At 42.1% G+C, this 19,674-nt stretch overlaps 1 protein-coding gene across 1 annotated transcript in view; it reads left to right on the top strand.

The window, feature by feature from the left end:
• The window catches only part of apc2 (APC regulator of WNT signaling pathway 2), a 165,365-nt gene that overhangs the window by 48,095 nt on the left and 97,596 nt on the right, over positions 1-19,674 (top strand). Inside the window, exons 3-4 of the mRNA XM_072243853.1 lie at positions 8,749-8,941; positions 14,870-14,978. Of these exons, the coding sequence (XP_072099954.1) occupies positions 8,749-8,941; positions 14,870-14,978 (302 nt within the window). The remainder of the gene's footprint in view (positions 1-8,748; positions 8,942-14,869; positions 14,979-19,674) is intronic.

Raw genomic sequence — 19,674 nt, 5'->3', positions numbered from 1 at the left:
ATCGTACACCGCATAAAATTATAAAGAAAGTAGATTTACTAGTTTCAGCTTTATCAAACAGTTATTAAGAGGAAGAAAAGAAAGAAAAGACAATAAAGAGGGCCCATTACAGTTAAACCAGTCTAAATGTGCTCATGAGCATTGGCGCTCATCTCTCCCAAAAGCTGGTATAACCGTTACTCACAGCGTTGAATTCTCATCGCCAGTCATCGGTAGAGCTTCCCATCTTGGACTCCTTCATCTCGCAAAGCACTCCTTGCAATTGCGTCTTCCCGTTGGATCGAATACTATGGGTGTCTCTCCCATTCTTCTCTTTTTCACATCTCCTGCCAAAGAACCACACATCAGGTTACGGTCCTTCAGAAAACTTTTCCCCACAGCTCTCTAGAACCTTCTCTCACATCCCACAATCCTGGCTGGCTGACTCAGTTTCCTAAGTTGGACAACGTGGATCCTTATCTTGGTGGTGGGGGGGGGGAATGTTCTCTTCCCCCCCCCCCACTCTTCCTAGCTGAAGCCAAAACACACTTTCCTGCATGGCACGCTGCTTTTACAGAAAACTGCTAATATAAGCTACCTCACAGCATAGCTATAGACATCTTAACCAGGGTATCATACTATTTACAGGAAGTGCACCTTTTATCCCGTGGGCTTATCTCTGGAATTCAGTGACTGGAATTTTTTTCTCAACTAATGGGAGCAGGTTATCAGCTTATGCAAACACATTAGTACAATTATAAAGCTGCTTGCAAAATGTGTTTAGTCAATGCCCTTTCTCCCAGAGGAAGCAATTGCAGAGAAAAATGAAATTATGTGGTATATTATGCATAGAAATATCACATCTGGTCTAATGTATTGATATATATTTCCATTTGACCTGAAATTAAACTAATCTCATTAACTCCACTCAGAAATTTACACTGTATCTACCTGACATAGATTAAATTGTTCCCCAGGAAAAGAGTACAATCGACGTTTCGGACCGAAACCCTATGGCAGGGCTGGAGGAAAAAAGCTAAGGAGTAGATTTAAAAGAGGGTGGGGAGGGAGAGAGGAAAACCAGGCGATAGGTGAAACCTGAGATAAAGAGCTGGGAAGTAAATTGGTGAAAGAGACAGAAGGCCATGGAAGAAAGCAAACTTATCCCTGTGAAGAAAAAGCATTTCAGGATGTAGGTATATTGCATACATTTCTCTGACGTTAAACTTGACCTTTGAACCTTTGAAGTGGAGCAAGTGCCACACCTGTCCCTACCCCTCCTCCCTCACTATCACTCAGGTGTCCTTCCAGGTGAGGCCACACTTCAGCTGTGAGTCTGTTGGGGTCATATACTGTGTTCGGTGCTCCCAGTGTGGCCTCCTGTATGTCAATTGGGAGAACATTTCGCCGAGCACCTGCTAGGAAAAGTGGGAGCTCCCAGTGGCCACCCATTTTAACTCCACTTCCCATTCGCATTCTGATATGTCTATCCATGGCCTCCTTCACCATCGTGATGAGGCTACACTTAGGTTGGAGGAAGAACACCTTATATTTTGTTTCAGTAGTCTCTAACCTGATGGCATGAACATCCATTTCTCAAATTTCTGGTAATGCCCTCCTGTCCTTCACCATTCCCCATCCCCTTTCCTTCTCTCACCTTATCCCCTTGCCTGCCCATTGCTTTCCTCTGGAGTTCCTACCCCCTTTACTCTCTTCCATGGCCTTCTGTCTCTTTCACCAATTTACTTCCCAGCTCTTCACTTCATTCCCTCCCTTCAAGTTTCACCTATCACCTTGTGTTTCTCTTGCCACTCCCCTCCACCTCTTAAATCCACTCCTCAGCTTTTTTTTGCTCCTGTCCTGCCAAAAGGTTTCGGCCCGAAACACCGACTGTACCCTTTTCCTAGATGCTGCCTGGCCTGCTGAGTTCCTCCAGCATTTTGTGTGTGTTGCTCGGATTTCCAGCATCTGCAGATTTTCTCTTGTTTGTGATTAAATTGTTCCCTGTTACACTTATAGGACAAAAAAAAGGTTTATTTCTTTAGATTTGAGTGTAACCTCAATGGTTAAAGCCTTAGGCATGAATCTATTGTAAGCTAGGAACAAGTTGGAACAGAAGGTCCCATATATCATGGCACAGTCTGCCCTGTGAAATATAACCAGTGGATCAGGGCCCTAAGTGGTCACTAAATTTCATTCCAGATGTTGCCTTTCAAAGTGCCTACACATTGCATAAAATAAGGGAATGGAAAATGAGCACTTATGATTTCTACTGACTGCACCAGTAACTATACAATCGATGACAATAAGTTCATCACTTATACTCTAAATTCATTTAGGATGTGCCTATTGACAGCTCGAGGGACAAGGATCTGCTTTTGGTCATTGGCACTGTTTGGGCATTAAGAGTATTAGGCATACATAGGGCTGCCCTGCTGATACTTGGTTCCAAATTAGGGCAGGTTTCAGTCCTGACTCCAGCACCTTAACTAGGATGTACATGCATTTATCAGTAGAAGTCTTTCTGATGCCGCGGACTTACGCAGCTTTTTTCGCTATGCCACTTGTCTGACTGGTTGTTCCTTTGTTCCCTGCGAACTTCAAAAAGAAAACTCCGTTTTTTTTCAAATTTCAAAAATATACTTTTTCATAATAATGCATAGAGGAAATACAATTTTTACAGGCCTTTCTTAGAGTTATTCTACTATCAAATCAATACATTCATTTACAATGTGTCACACCCTCTGATGTTTCCTCCTTAAGCACTACCCAAGACCCATTAGGCCATAGGACACAGGAGCAGAATTAGGCCAATCAGCCCATCCAGTCTGCTCTGCCATTTCATCATGTCTGATCCATTTCCCTCTCACAGATTCACCACTCCCTGGCTCAAAACATTCCTCCTCGCCTCCGTTGTAAAAGGACGTTGCTCTATTCTGAGACTGTGCCATCCGGTCCCAAACTCCCCCACGACAGGGAACATCCTCTCCACATCCACTCAATCGAGGCCTTTTAACATTCAATAGGTTTCAATGAGATTACACCGCCCCCACCATTCTTCTAAATTTCAGTGAATAAAAGGCTGACTGACTTCAATTGCTGCTCACACGATAACCCTTTCATTCCTGGAATCAGTCTCGTGAACATCCTCAGAACCCTCTCCTATGTCAGCACATCCTTTTTGAAATAAGCAGCCCAAAACTCCTCATAATACTCCAAATGGGGCCTCACCAGTGCCTTATAAAGTTGCAGAGTTACATCCTTGCTTTTATATTCCAGTCATCTCGAAATGAATGCTAACATTACATTTGCCTTCCTCACCACCAACTCAACCTGCAAATTAACCTTTAGGGAATCCTGCGCAAGGACTCCCAAGTCCCTTTGCACCTTGGAATTTTGAATTTTCCCCCCCTTTAGAAAATAATCTATGCTTTGATTTCTTCTACCAAACTGCATGACCATACGTATCCCGACACTATGTTCCAACTGCCTCTTCTTTGTCCGTTTGCCTAATCTGTTCAAGTCCTTCTGCAGCCTCCCTGCTTCCTCAACCCTACCTGCTCCAAGGAGCCTCAAATGTGGTGCCTTGTCATAGGCCTTCTGAAAATCCCGGTACACAGCATCCACCAATTCTCCTTTGTCTATTCTGCTTGTTATTTCCTCAAAGAATTCAGACAGGTTTGTCAGGCAAGATTTTCCCTTCAGGAAATCATGCTGACTTTGGTCTGTTTTATCATGTATCGCCAAGTGCCTCAGAACTACATCCTTAACAATTGACTCCAACATCTACCCAACCATTGAATTCAGGATAACTGGCTATAATTTCCTTTCTTCTGTCTTCCTCCCTTCTTGAAGAGTGGAGTGACATTTGCAATTTTCCAGTCCGCTAGTGATTCTTGAAAGATCATTAATAATGCCTCCACAATCTCTTCAGCTACCTCTTTCAGAACCCTGGGTTATAGTCCATCTTGTAAAGGTGACTTATCTATTTTCAGACCTTTCAGTTTCCCAAGCACTTTCCCCCTAGTAATAGCAACTGCACTCACTTCTGCTCCCAGATACGCTTAAACATCTGGCATACTGCTAGTGTCTTCCACAGTGAAGATTGATGGAAAATACTTATTTAGTTCATCTGCCATTTCCTTATGCCCTATTACTACCTCTCCAGCAGTCTAATATCTACTCTTGCCTCTCTTTTAGTCTTTATATATCTGAAAAAATCTTTTGGTATCCTCTTTGAAATTGTTGGTTAGCTTACCTTCATATTTCATCTTCCCCAAAGCTTTTTTAGCCACCTTCTGTTAGTTTTCATAAGTTTCCCATATCTCTAACTTCCCACCTTTTTTTGCTCTGTAATATGATGTATGTTTTGCTTTCGTGTTTGCTTTGTCAGCTACGGTAGTGTCATCCTGCCTTTAGAATACCTCCCTAGCCCTCAGTGTCCAATGGGCTGTGGTCATTCACCATAGAGTCTTTGTGTTAGTAGCACTCAGCTTTGGTGGCTCCCTCAGCACATGCCCCTGCTCCCTTAAAACCTCCTTGCAATTGGTGGCTATCAAGTTTTGAGTCGACCAAAGTTAGCCATGCACTAAATTGAAGATCTTCCAGTTGAAGACCTTCTCAGTTTGCGTCCCTGGGAATAGTCCTCTTTTACACAGCTGTACAAGACAAACCTCACCAAGACAACATCATTGCATCTTTCTCCAGTCTGCAACTGTACAGTCCATGACGAGCTGGGTGATCAGTTCATCCACACTGCAGCCAACCCAAAGGCTGCATCTGGTAAGACTGAGAGTCTGGCTATGCAGGAAGGATCTGGAGGGTAGGGCCCCTCTTATGCCTTCGAGGTACAATCCTGATATTTGGTAGAGTGCTCTGTAATAAGGCAATCTGACGAATAAAATTGAGAGTCAGCTGGAAAAATCATTCCACAGGATCCACCATGTCCTTCTCTCACAAGGCCTGCAGATTGTTCAGTGATGACAACTGCCTAATGGATTTGTGGTCAATAGTGTTTTTCTGCAGAAACTTTTCTGTGAAGCACAACTTCGTGTGGCAACAAGGCCAGGTCTATTCATGGCAACATAATGGACAGGTGGAACATCAGCACATGACACCTGGTGTGCTTCAGTTCAGTGCACAACTTCATGCAAACACACACTTATGGTGGCCATCAGATTGAGACAAAGCTGGGTCGATCTCACTGCCTTTCATTTTGACCTTATGGACTTGATCCATCCTAAATCTCCAGATGAGATGGAAGATGACTCAGGTGACTGTACTGTCCAGGCTCTTCTCTGCCAGCAAAAGAGAGCATCGCTCCCACATTCCCAATCTATGTTGCATCTCGGCTATCTGCTCCTGTCAGTTATAACCACACACTATGGCTTTTTGACCATGAACCCCAGCACATTTAGGTTGTCAGACTTGATATCAGTTCAAATTTGTTTTTCACTTAAAAAAATTCATCATAATATACATTCTTGCACCTTTTGTACCTAATGAAGTGGCACTGAGTGTATGTTCATGGTCTTTTGCTGCTGTAGTCCATCCACTTCAAGTTTTGACATGTTATGCATTCAGAGATGCTCTTCTGCACACCACTGTTGTAATGTGTGGTTATTTGAGTTACTGTCACCTTCCTGCCAGCTTGAATCAGTCTGGCACTTCTCCCCTGACCTCCCTCATTAACAAGGTGTTCTCACCAACAAAGCTGCCACTCACTTGATGTTTCTTTTTGTTTTTCTGCACCATTCTCTGTAAAATCTAGAGATGGTTGTGCATGAAAATCTCGGGAGTTCAGCAATTTCAGAGATATTGAAACCACCCCATCTGGCACCAACAATTATTATACAGTCAAAGTCACTTAGATCACATTTCTTTGCCATTCTGATGTTTGTTCCAAAGAACAACCATGTCTGCATGCTTTTATCATTGAGTTGCTGCCACATGATTGGTTAATTGGATGCTTGCATTAATGAGCAGGTGTAGAGGTGTACTAACAGAGTGGCCACTGATTGCATATTGGAAATGCAATCGATAGACATCTTTCTCTACCTTAATCTAATCATCTAATCAATACATGTGTTGGTGCGTGGCCAAGTGGTTAAGGCGTCAGTCTAGTGATCTGAAGGTCGCTAGTTCGAGCCTCAACTGAGGCAGTATGTTGTGTCCTTGAGCAAGGCACTTAACCACACATTGCTCTGCGATGATACCGGTGCCAAGCTGTGTCGGCCCTAGTGTCCTTCCCTTGGACAACATCGGTGACGTGGAGAGGGGAAACTTGCAGCATGGGCAACCGCTGGTCTTCCGTACAACCTTGCCCAGGCCTGCACCCTGGAAACCTTCCAAGGCGCAAATCCGTGGTCTCACGAGACTAATGGATGCCTATAATCAATACATTTTATAGAATGTTCTTCCTTAAATAATACATTGACAAAGTATTTGACAGCTAATGCACTGGACCCGGCCCGTCAACGTCCAGTGGTACAGGATCCCGGACTGTAGTCCTTCACAAACCCTTTCCAGTAGCTGCTCTGAGCCCCAACACAGCACTGAGCATCTAGAAAATGTGACATAGAACATTCCAGCACAGTACAGGCCTCTTGTCACACAATATTGTGCAGATCTTGTAACGTTCTCTAAAATCAATCTAACCTTTCCTTCCTACATAGTCCTACGTTTTTCTATCACCCATGTGCCATTTTGCACCTGCTCCTTGAAATATGTCAGACGGAAGCATTCAACACAGCTCTCCTTATACTGAAAGCTGGAAAGTTTTAGGTAGATCAAAGTTTGTCTTTCATAGGATTGATGTCCTTCCAGCAACTCAGATGTCCACAGACATCCCAGCTCTCAGGCTGACAGCTGCTGCTGAGCCTGTGTCAGGAGAGAAGATGGCTGCCAGAGAAAGGTAGAAGAATCAAACACTGAAAATTCTGGAAAATCTCTGTAGGTCATGCAGCTTCCATCGAAAGGGAAACAGTTAAAAATTTCAGGTTTGCAATTCTTTCTCAGAATGGCAAAATAAGGTTTTTGATTGCATTGATTTTTATTGATCTTTAATGTTTCTGAGTGCATTTTTTAATACCGTGGGAAATAGTTAATAATTTATATTACCAGATAGCCAAAGTGATTTGAATTATTGTCAACAACAATGACATTCAATGAACAGTGATATTCAATGAACAGCCTCACCAGTTGTGGAAGCTGTTCTATGAGTGGGAGACTATCTCTACTCCTGACTGCTCTCACCCTGCACTGAGCCAGGCTAAAGTGCTGAGAGGTGGGTCCCCAGCTGTAGGCTGTGCCTAAGTTTTCATGGGTTCAGGGGCAGGGGAGACTGGTCTCAGGACAGATCTGCCCTATTGATTTCAATAGAACTGACTGAAGAGAAGGCAACATAAGGGAGGCTAAATACTCTGACACTGGTTTGTGATAGATGATCACTCTTCACTTATCAACTCACTCTTCCTTAGACAATGTGATCTTAAAGGGACAAACCACTTAAGACAATTTAACGTTGGCAGTAGCATCGTTCCCTGTCTGTTACAAGGTACAATATTCTCATCCTCATTTACAGGAACTATTTATTTCAAGAATAGAGGATCATGGGATCATTGAACTGGAGTTTTGCCTTTTGAGTTTGTTGCACGTTCAATATTATGACTGTAACATTGTGAACCCCATCACATCCTGAAATGATTTTGCTTATCAAAAGTCTCACCCTCACATCTAAAATTAACAACTTAGCACTGATGGGTCTTTGAGGAAGAAAGTGCTAAACATCAACTATTCTCCATGAATAGAAAACTTTCATGTCAGTATGGCATGTCTCTAGTATTTAGATTATCCCATTCATCATAGACAAATCAACAGGTTCAGTGGTTCCATTTAATCTCAGAGAATGAATACAGTATACAACCTGAAATTCTTACCCTTCATAGACATCAACGCAACAGAAGAAATATTCCAAAGAATGAATGATATAAAAATGTTAGAAACGCAATTAGTTCTGCCAAGAAATGTATACTCACACAGCATTGTGGACCGAAGGGCCTGTATTGTGCTGTAGATATTCAATGTTTCTATGCTACGAGCATCAATAGCTAAATAAGAGTGGCAGAGCATTGTACTCTGCAGAAATACAGGAGGGAATAGAAATCAGGTGGAACTTTTAACTGGAGCCTAGTTTAATTGAAGATAATTACTAGGGAAGGTTATATGGTGAGTGATGGACATGTTGGACCATGATGCCTTTGAGATCCAAAGGTTCTTTGGAAGTCAAGAATGAGGCACAAGACATATTGCTAAGCAATTTTTCAAGTGTTGTAATAACAAAGAATGACCAAAGAAAGACAAAGGAAAAAAGCAGTAGTGGTCATCTCATACACTGGAGATAAGACAAATTGCAGTGATAAGAATTAACCTATAAAGTAGCCAGTTTCAAGCAGCATGACCGCTGCTACTGGAAAGTATGAAGTTTCCAGAAAAAGACAAAAGCAATTGTACTGTGATACCTGAATAATTCATTGAACAGTTATACAGTATGTATATAGGTGATTATATAAAAATACAAGCAAGCATAGGAAAGTTAAACTACAAGAAAAATACAGGAAAAATAACAATCCTACACCCTAACCCAACAGACAGATGAAGAATGTATTGATGGTGGTTTGAAAGATGGATTGAGCACCTTGACTGTATATAAATTTAAGCTTGTATCTACAAAAGGTTTCAAGTTCAAATATTTTTCTGTTTGTTCTGTAGAACTGAACACCGATATTGCCAATCTGTGTGACATAAAGTGGCAATCAAACATGGTGTGCTCAGGACAAAGCACATTTGCGTCAGACCAGACAGCTGAAAGGAACCTGGTGCATCCTAGAGCACCACAGGTCCAAGATAACTTACCAGTGGCACATGGAAAGATGCAGCATCTGGCAGAACTTAATGAAGAAAGGTAATAGATTCGATAGTATGGGGACTGTTCATTGTGTATCACTGTGAAATGCTGTGCTTTGCATGTATATAGTAAAAGATGGTTTTTCCACCATTGAAAAGAATGGCCATTATATTTTATCAGACTTTGGACAACATACAATCAGTCTTGAAAATTACAGCACAGAAAACAGGCCATTCGGCCCTTCTAGTCTGTGCCAAAACTTTATTCCACTCATCCCGTTGACCTGCACCCAGTCCATAACCCTCCAAACCTCTCCCATCCATGTACCTATCCAATTTATTCTTAAAACTTAAGAGTGATCCCACATTTACCACGTCAGATGGCAGTTCGTTCCACGCTCCCACCACTCTCTGAGTGAAGAAGTTCCCCCTAATGTTCCCCCTAAACCTCTCCCCTTTCACCCTAAAGCCATGTCCTCTCATATTTATCTTTCCTAATCTTAGTGGAAAAAGTCTACTCATCCTTTTGACACAAAGTAAAACTTTATCATTCCAGAAAGAAGTGGCCTTAGTTTAGGTGTAATAGCTATGATCTGGAATGGAATTCCTGAAAGGAGGGAGATTCACCAGTAATGGCTGAAAAATGGGGCTGTGGGGAAATGGAGGAGCAGAGTGGGACTCATTGAAAAGCTGTTTCAAAGAACATGATGGTCCTTTCGTATCGTGTGATCCTTCAGTCAACGAAGAGTAGAACCAAAAAATAAGAGATCAGCTGATATAATTTTACACCACATTTCAAATGATGGAATGCATTACTTTAAGTTCCAATTGATGTCAAGTCATCTGCAACATTCAGAAGGGAATTAATTAAACAGGAAGAAAATATTCAAGGAAATGAGAAATCATGGGAACAGAGATCAAGATTTGCCCACTTTGGCACAAAGTTTTATAAATTTTACATGGTTCCGATTGGGTGAGTGTGAATACTTTATAAAAGCGGGGAAGCTAATTGGACCTAAGAAAATAACAGGAGAATAAAATATTTACCATTTATGCATTAGCATGAACATTTTTACACAAAAGCACTAAACGTTCAGAATAATTTGTCAAGGAAGGGAAGAGTCTGTTGGAGACAATTATGTTTGCTCATGCTCAAGGATTGTGAGTGTATCCTCCCAGGGTTTTGGGAGATAGGTTATATTGTCACATGTTCATCAAAACATACAGTCAATTCAAATCAGCAAGGATTGTACTGGGCCAACAAAGCATGCCCACAACTCACTAATCCGAAGCGAACATCTTTGGAAAGTGGGAGGAAACGGGAGCAAATCCACATGGTCATGGGGAGAAAGTAGAAACTTCTTACAGGCAGTGGTGGGAATTGAACCCCTTTCTTATAGCTGGCATTGTAAAGTGTTGTGCTAACCTTTAGACAACTCTGCCTCCCAGTGATTGGAACCAGCAGCTCATTTTTCGTGCCAGCTATGTGCTAGTAACCAAAGACAAATTTCTGTCATATTGAAGCTAGATGTTTATTTATTTATTATTATTATTATTTCTTTCTTTTCGCATTTGCAGTTTGTTGTCTTGAAGTCTAAGTTGGTGCGGCCTTTCACTGATTGTATATTGGTTATTATTCTGTTATAGACTTACTGAGTATGCCTGCAAGAAAATGAATCTCAGGGTTGTATATGGTGACAGATATGTAGCTTGATAATAAAATTACTTTGAATATTTATTTCCTTGCGCGCATTCACCGTAAATACAAAGAAACACAATCAAATCAATGAAAAACTACACAACAAAAGGTCAACCAATGTGCAAAGGACAACAATTGTGCAAATACAATGTCAAACTTTTAGATGACATGCCGAATCTTCACAAACTCCTAAAAAATTAGAGGGGCTGCCGTGCCTTCTTTGTAATGACACTCAGATCCTGGACCCAGGACAGACCATCTAAAATGATAGCTTTGAGGAACTTAAAGTTGCTGACACTCTCCACCTCAGAACCTCTGATGAGAACTGGTACATTGACCTCCAGTTTCCTCCTCCTATAGTCAATAATCAGCTCTTTGGTTTTGCTGACCTTGAGTGAGCGTTTATTGTTGTGGGACCGCTTGGCCACAATAGGAATTTAATAAGAAGATTTAAGAAGGGTGAATCTCCAGGTAGAACCCCTGAAAAAGGGAGATGGCTAGTGAAACATACACATTGTACTGCTTATTCCTCAATAACTTTATGGTGAATCAAAATAAATTACAGTACATCCAGTTAACTGTATAACAATAGGCAATGTGATGGTGCATTGAATCAAGTTCAATTCTTTTCCCGTATATACTGTTAATCATTTAGCATTCAGGATTGTTTTGCTTTAACTATCATTTCTGTTATTCCGTGGGAACATCTCGCTTTAATTCTAAATGATCAAAAATATAACACAAAATATAAAAATACTAAATATAAACATATAAATAACCGTGGCCAAATGGTTAAGGTGTTCGTCTAGTGATTTGAAGGTCGCTAGTTTGAGCCTTGGCTGAGGCAGCATGTTGTGTCCTTGAGCAAGGCACTTAACCACACATTGCTCTGCGATGACACTGGTGCCAAGCTGTATGGGTCCTAATGCCCTTCCCTTGGACAACATCTGTGGTGTGGATAGGGGAGACTTGCAGCATTAGCAACTGCTGGTTTTCCATACAACCTTGCCCAGGCCTGCGCCCTGGAAACCTTCCAAGGCGCAAATCCATGGTCTCATGAGACTAACGGATGCCTATACTTCTACCAAATAAACTATCATCTTCAGTTATCAGCAATACTATGCATCCAAACCATTATACTGTATCCTTATGGCACTGTATCCACACAATCATACAAGCCATGTGGATGAAAACAGCCTTTTTTTCATGGTTTCAAACAAACCTATAACTCAAAGAATTATACAAAACATCGCAGAAAGAATACTCAACAATGTATTTTCTGAAACAGTGAAAACAATTCATTTTCTGAGAACATGAATGTGCCAATTTACTTAAAATTCCAACTCACTTGCCTTCATTTAATGATTATCACCTGAGTTTTAAAAGAGTTCCCAAGCAGTCCAAAGAATGCTTCTGTTGCTTTGAAAATACAACTTTGGAATTCAATGCTTCAATGGTTCCATTTAATATCAGAGAACGTATACAGTATACAACCTGAAATTCTTACTCTTCCATGAAACAGAAGAAAAACCCCAAAGAATGAATGATAGAGAAACGTTAGAACCCAAAGCCCCCCTCCTCTCTCCCACGCACAACAGGCAGCAAAGCATCAACCCACCCCCTCCCTCTTCCCCCACTTGTTCCAGCAGAAAGCATCAGCCCCCCCCAACCTCCCACCATACAAACAATAGCAAAGCCCCCAAAGAGACCTTGATCTAGAATCCATCATTCATCCCAACCGTTCGCTATCTCACAGGTTCTCTCTCTCACTAACAAAGAAGAGAGAGGTATCACTCCTTCCACAGCGAGAGGGGAGGCCAACAGCTTGCTGTTTTGATGTTACAGTCTGCAGTGTCACTTTATTTCGAGTTCCCATGACTTGAGAATCAGTAACAAACACTCTCCCACCACCAAGACAGAGAGGGTGATTGCTCGAGTGCAGAGGCCTCTGACAGCTGCACCCACTGTCTCGATGTTCCGATCTCCCATGTCACTTCAGTCGGTGCCACTAGTGAGGAATTGGGTTGTCCACAGGGCTGAAAGCACACGTCTTCCAGGCTGCTTCTGGAGATAGCGAAAGCGCTTGGCTGCTCCGCAAGTTCCAAGAGCAGGAATCCACTGCCCTGAAAAACTGCAGTTTGAGCGCAGATGTAGATCATGGACTCCGACAGGACCCCAGTTCACCTTGAAAAGGAAAGACGGGCCGTTAAAGAGAAGAATTTAAACTGTTCGCAGATAAACTCGACTTATGTTTCAAGGGTGAAAGTGAGTCTTGGTTGTTTCATACATTAGCCAAATGTGGTCCAACCACCAAGGCAAGTGGGATTAGACTCTCCCTGGCTCTCCACTCAGCTTTCAACCAATTGGACAACAGTGTTACCTAGGTCAAGCTGCTGTTCATTGATTTCAGCTCAGCGTTCAACACCATCATCCCCTCAGAACTAATCAACAAGCTTCAAAACCTGAGCCTCTGTATCTCCCTCTGCAACTGGATCCTTCACTTCTCCATCGAGAGACCACAGTCAGTGCAGATCAGAACTAACATCTCTTCCTCACTATCTATCATCACAGGCACATCCCAAGGATTTATGCTTAGCCTGATGCTCTACCCTTTCTGAACTGTGGTCAGGCACAGCTCAAACTCCATCTATAAATTCGCCGATGACGCAGCTGTTGTTGGCAGAACCTCGTCAGAGTGTAGTCAATATTGACCAATTTGCAGGGCTCCTGACTTTAAGATCTATTACAAGTAAGCAGAAAGGTTCAGGATTACCACAGATCGAACACAGTGTCCTCGGTTGTCACTGTGTAGATCAATGGCCTCTCTGCTTGATCTTCCAATCAATCTCTCCAATCAGTGAAGCTCCTTGACACGAACCAATAATCACAAAATAAATAATTGCACAAACTTCAAGGCCATTAGGGATTAGGGCCTCAGTGAGGAGGGCGATAATAAGCTGCAGAGAGCTGTAAATTTGGTCATCTCCATCATGGGCACTGGCATCCGTAGTATCCAGGACATCTTCAAGGAGCGATGCCTCAAAAAGTTGGCATTCATCATTAAGGACCCCATCACCCAGGACATGCCTTGTTCTTATTGCTACCATCAGGAAGGAGGTACAAAAGCCTTAAGGACCACACTCAATGATTCAGGAACAGCTTCTTCCTCTCTGCCATCCGATTTCTGAATGAACGTTGAACCCATGAACACTGAAAATAATACTTGTATTATTTTTATTTTTGTACTACTTAGTTAATTTAACCATTTAATATATATGTACTTACTGCAATTCACAGTTTTTTTCTCTACTTTTATATATTGCATTGTATTGCTTTTGCAAATTCAACAAATTTCATGATATATTCCGATGATGTCAAAAATGATTCTGATTCTGGTAAAAGTTTTGTATCTTTTTTTTATAGCTTTGGCATAATTGATTTGGAATCTTGATTGGCTGAACATATTAGCCATACTCCTGATTCAAAATGGATAGCAGCACCACATGATGTGAATTGCACAATTTGGTTAATAACGCACGAACTTAAGAGACGTGAGCAGGACTTGGATCTGCTACCACTCACTGTGATCCTGTTGAACTTCCACATCAACTCCGTTTTCCCTATCCTTTCATTATAGCTTGAAATGACCAAATAAACATTGATTTTAGTTTTGAAAATATTTAGTTACCTCAGCCCAAAGAAAGAAAGAATTTCAAAGGGCCATGATCTATAAATGAAGTTAATTCTCTTCACCTCACTGACCTTGTACCTTGGGTTTCTGATCAAGTTCATTAAGGCTTCTTCTCATTGTTTTACACTCCAATTCACCCACTAACCAGTACGTCTTTGAATTGTGGGAGGAAACCGGTGCATCTGGAGAAAACACACGCATTTCATGGGGAGAACGTATAGACTCCTTACAGAAGACACTGGGATTGAACTCAAAACGTCGGCACACTAACCTGTAATAATGCTGCACTAACCTCTAAACTACTTACAATATTACTTCAAATGATGTCATTCTCGTCCCAGCAATCAATTAATCAAAGTGTAATTACTGTTCCCAGTGAAATTCAAGCCTCGGACGAGGAAAGGACAAGATGGATGAAGGTGGAGTGTGGGGGATGAAATAAAACATGGTGAAAATAATCGGATGATGGAGGGCTCCCAGAGATGAAGAAAATTTCCTGATCCTTAGGGGATCTCAGATTAAGCCAGGAAAGGTTTGATTTTCTGTGGAAGAGAGGGTGATTTGTCATTGATGCTGTTCTGTCTGTTCTTTCATAGGACTCTGCTTCTTTCTGAGATTGAAAAGGAAGAGACGGAGAAAGCCTTTTATAGCGCTCAGATCCAGAATCTCGGCAAGCGAGCAGATGAACTGTCACAAATCAGAAGTGTGAGTACAGCAGAATTTGGAAACACACCCTGTGAATCTGGGTTCAGACCCATCACCAAAAGCATTTCGATAGAACTGGGGAGATTTACAGCTCAGAATGAGTGCTCACGTCGAAGCTTCTTAAACTCTATATCAAAAGGCCTGATCTCACAACCACCCCATTAGCCAATTCCAGGCACTTATTCCTCTTGTGTAAAAAAAAAACTTGCCCCTCACATTGTCTTTAAACTTCTCCCCTCTAACCATAAAAGCAAGTCTTCTGGTGTTTGAGATTTCTACCCAAGGGAAACTATTCTGACTGCCCTTTCTATGCTTCTCATAATTTAAAAGACTCTGAGTTGGCAAGCACCTGTACGGACACGAGTTCTGTTCTGTATTCTCATGATGATCTTTTTACTGTAATTGCATAGTTCTAAAAACAACGAAGTTGTAAATCTCAATAGCACAAGGGATTCTGCAGGTGCTGAAGATCCAGTGCTACATCTGCAAAATGCTGGAGGAACTCAGCAGGTCAGGCAGTACCAACGGAGAGGAATAAAGAGCCAATGTTTTACCTTCCAGCTAATACTCTTTTTGCTTCTGCCCCCACCTTCTTATTTTGACTTCTTTCCCCTTCCTTTCAGTCCTGAAGGAAGGTAGCAGCCTGAAACATCGACTGTATATTGCTCTCCAGAGATGTTTTGCCTAACCTGCTGATTTTTCCAGCATTTTGTGCATGCTGCTTAAGTTCCTACATAAAATGCTGGAGAAACTCAGCAAGTCAAGCCTAACATCTATGGAGAGGAATGAACAGCCGATGTTTCACCAGAGAGGAATGAACCGCCAATATTTCACCTGCCAGCCTATACTCCTTACCACTGTCCCACTTCTTCCCCCTTCCTTTCCAATCTTGCTGAAGGATCTCAGCCCGAAGTGTTGACTGTTTATTCCTCTCCATTGATGCTGCCTGATCTGCTGAGTTTAACCAGCATTTGGTGCATGCTATCCATGTTTTAAGTTTCTCCCGATGTTGATCCTGATGAGGTCACCAGGAATAAAAGTTTGGGTGGATATAAAACTCACTGACCCATTGTTCATTATAGCACAAAGTCCACATTTCTCCCCAACATCAAAACAAAAACTGCAGATGCTGGAAGGTTGCAATATATGTGAAAAAAAGCAGAAAATTCTGCAGGGTAGGCAACGTTAGTCAAAAAAAAACTAGAATTGGCTATTCAACTCAAGGATCCTTTGTAAGAACTAAGAAGGAGATAAACAAGTTAATTTTAAGGCGGAGAGGTTAAGGATGAAGGGGATATTTCTGATAGGATGAGGCCAAGGTTGCCATGGTGATAGGCTGTTGATGGTGTAATCATCAATGAAGGGAGAGGCAGAGGGAGAGGGGGGAGGGGGGAAGAGAGGGAAAAAAGAGAGAGAGAGAGAGAACATAAAGAAATGGAAAGTGCAAGATGAGAGTAGTTAAAGACAAAAACATAATCAAAATAACTCAAGGTACACACACAAAATACTGCAACTTGGACAGCATCTGTGGAGGGGAATAAACAGTTGATATTTTAGGTGACGAAGGGTCTTGACTCCAAAAGTCGACTGTTCATTCCCCTCCATAGATGCTGCCTAACTTGCTGACTTCTTTCAGCATTTTGTGTGTGTTGCTCAAGCATCTGCAGGATCTTTTGTGTCCAAGGAACTTAACTCTGTGAAGTGGAGGTTTGTAAGAGAGCCGACAGAATAGGCTGTGACCGTGGAGAGAGAGCCTGAGCCACTGCTACAGATAGATTGACCCACAGCAGGACTGACCAGTGCTGACTCAAACAATGCTACAAGGTAAAGAAAGAAAGCTGTTGAATTCAATAATGAATCTACAGGACTGCGACACAGTCAGATGAAGATAAAGTGCTCTTCCTCAAGCTTACGTTGGACTTCATTGTAACAGTGCTGGAGGTCATGGACGGGTCAGAATAGGGTGGGGAACTAAACTGGCAGGCAACAGTTGCTCCTCTGGACTGAATGTGTCTGCTCCAAAGAGTAACCACCCAATCAGTGTTTGTTTCTCCAGTTTTGAGGATTTCACATTGTGAACTCTAAATAAAGTCATAGAGTCATAGAACACTGGAGCACAAAAACAGTCTCTTCAGCCCATCTAGTCCATGCTGAACTATTAATCTGCCTAGTCCCATCGACCTGCAGCAGGACCACAGCCCTCCATACCCTTCCCATCCAGGTACCTATCCAAATGTCTCTCAAATGTTGAAATCGAACCCACATCCACCACTTCCTCTGGCAGCTCGTTCCACACTCTCACCACCCTCTGACTGAAGAAGATTCCTCTCATGTTCCCCTTAAACATTTCACGTTTCACCCGTAACTAGTTCTAGTCTCACCCACCCTCAGTGAAAAAAGCCTGCTTGCATTTACTCTGTCTATGCACCTCATAATTTTGTATACCTCTATTCAATCTCCTCTCATTCTCTACGCTCCAGGGAATAAAGTCCTAACTAATTCAACCTTTTGCTACACCTCAGGTCCTAAGTCCTGGATACATTCTTAAAGATATTTTTTTCTTGGCTCTTTCAATCTTATTGATATCTTTCCTATAGATAGGTGACCAGCACTGCACATAATACTCCAAATTAGGCTTCACCAATGTATTATACAGCTTCAACATAATATCACAACCACTGTACTCAATTTACGAAGGCCAATATGCTAAAGCTCTCTTTATGACCCTATCTCCCTGTGACACCATTTTCAAGGAATTATGGATCTTTATTTCCAGATCTCTGTTCTACCACCCTCCTCTGCATTAAATTCCATCTGCTATTTTTCAGTCAACTTTTTCAGCTGGTCCAGATCCAGCTGCAAGCTTTGATGGTCTTCCTTGCTATCCAATCCACAAATCTGCTGATCCAGTTTACTACATTACCATCCAGATCATTGATATAGGTGACAAACAACAATGACCAAGCACAGATCCTTGCGGAACACCACTAGACACAGGCCTCCAATCAGAGGCAACCATCTACTACCACTCTGGCTTCTCCCACAAAGCCAATGTTGGATCCAGTTTACAACCTCATCCTGAAACACCTTGACCAACCTCTCACATGGGACCTTATCAAAGGTCTTGCTAAAGTCTATGTAGACAACATACACTGCCTTGCCTTCATCAACTTTCCTGGTAACTTCCTCAAAAAACTTTATAAGATTTGGTTAGACATGACCTAACACAAACAAAGCCATGTTGACTGTCCCTGATTAGTTCCTGTCTTTTCAAATACTATATATATGGTTCCTTAGAATACTTCCCAATAACTTCCCCACTACTGATGTCAGGCTCACCAGCCTATAATTTCCTGGCTTATTCTTAGAGCCTTTCTTAAACGACAGAACAATATCAGCTATCCTCTAACCGCCAGCACCATACCCACGGCTAAGGACGTTTTAAGTATCTCTGCTATTGGCCACGGAATCTTTGCACTTCAAGGGAGGGGAACACTTTGTCAGGCCCTGGGGATTTATCCACCAAAATTTGGCTTAAGACATAAAATGCCTCCACCTGTGTAATCTGTATAAGGTCCATGACTTCACTGCTGTGTCGCCTCACTTCTAAGGACTCTGCGTCCATCTTCCGAGTGAATGCAGATGCAAAAAACCTATTTAAGGCCCCCCCCCATCTCATTTGGCTCCATGCTTAGATGACCACTCTGATCTTCAAGAGGACCAATTTTGTCCCTTGCTATCCTATTGCTTTTAATACATCTATAGAAGCCCTTGGGATTCTCCTTCACCTTGTCTGCTAGGACAACCCCATACATTCTTTTAGCCCTCCTGATTTTCTTTTTTAAGTGTTCTCTTGCATTTCTTATGTAGCCCCCTGGTAAGCCTCAGGCTTGCTCGGCTTGCTTCCGTCTAGGGGAGCGGCCTTCGGCCCCGCGAAACTCTGTAATCGAGTTTGTGTAGATGCTGTGTGATGTACCCCACCACGCCAAATAACAGACAGTACCCCATATGCAATTAAATGATTACACTTTATAGATCTTACTGGAACTATGTAATTAATAGAGATATAATATAAAAGGAAAGTAAAAGGCACCAGACTTATCAAAGTTCAACCACTTCATGCACAACCGTTGGAGCTCAATTAACGGAGTCTTCTTTCAATCATTCAATCCCCTCCGACCTCCTCCACCCGCCGTCTGGGACCAACCACGATGGTCGACCAGACACTCCACACAAGTCTGTCCTCGTCTCTTCTCCTTGCTGAAGACTCTGGGCCTTGGACTCCCACTTGGGGTCCGTTCTGTCACCCAGCTTACAGCATCGCGTCTCCTCTCTCTGTCCCCATTGTGCCTTCTGCCCTAAAGCCCGCGCAAACAATAGCTTACAGACACACAAGAAAGAATAACATCTATCCCAATTGGCTAGCACATGAATACAATTCTCGTTATCAGTAATTATAACCCAAACAAGCTGCTAGAGAGAGAACCACTGTCTCAGCAGTTAACATCACAGAGAAGCCATTTTATTCTAACATAACAAGGAAGCCATTTTATTAGCCTTAGCAGTAACATAAAAGAAGAAACCCCTTACACTTATGCCTTAGGAGCTTCTTCCTACCTATACCTGCTATGCACCTCATCCTTCTATTTAAACAGTGCCTCAGAGTCTCTCAAAAACCAAGGCTGTTTAAACCTTT

Source organism: Mobula birostris, chromosome 26 (assembly GCF_030028105.1).
Source record: "Mobula birostris isolate sMobBir1 chromosome 26, sMobBir1.hap1, whole genome shotgun sequence".
NCBI lineage: Eukaryota > Metazoa > Chordata > Chondrichthyes > Myliobatiformes > Myliobatidae > Mobula > Mobula birostris.
Note: the sequence above shows the minus strand (reverse complement) of the source record. Positions and strands in the feature narration are given on the sequence as shown.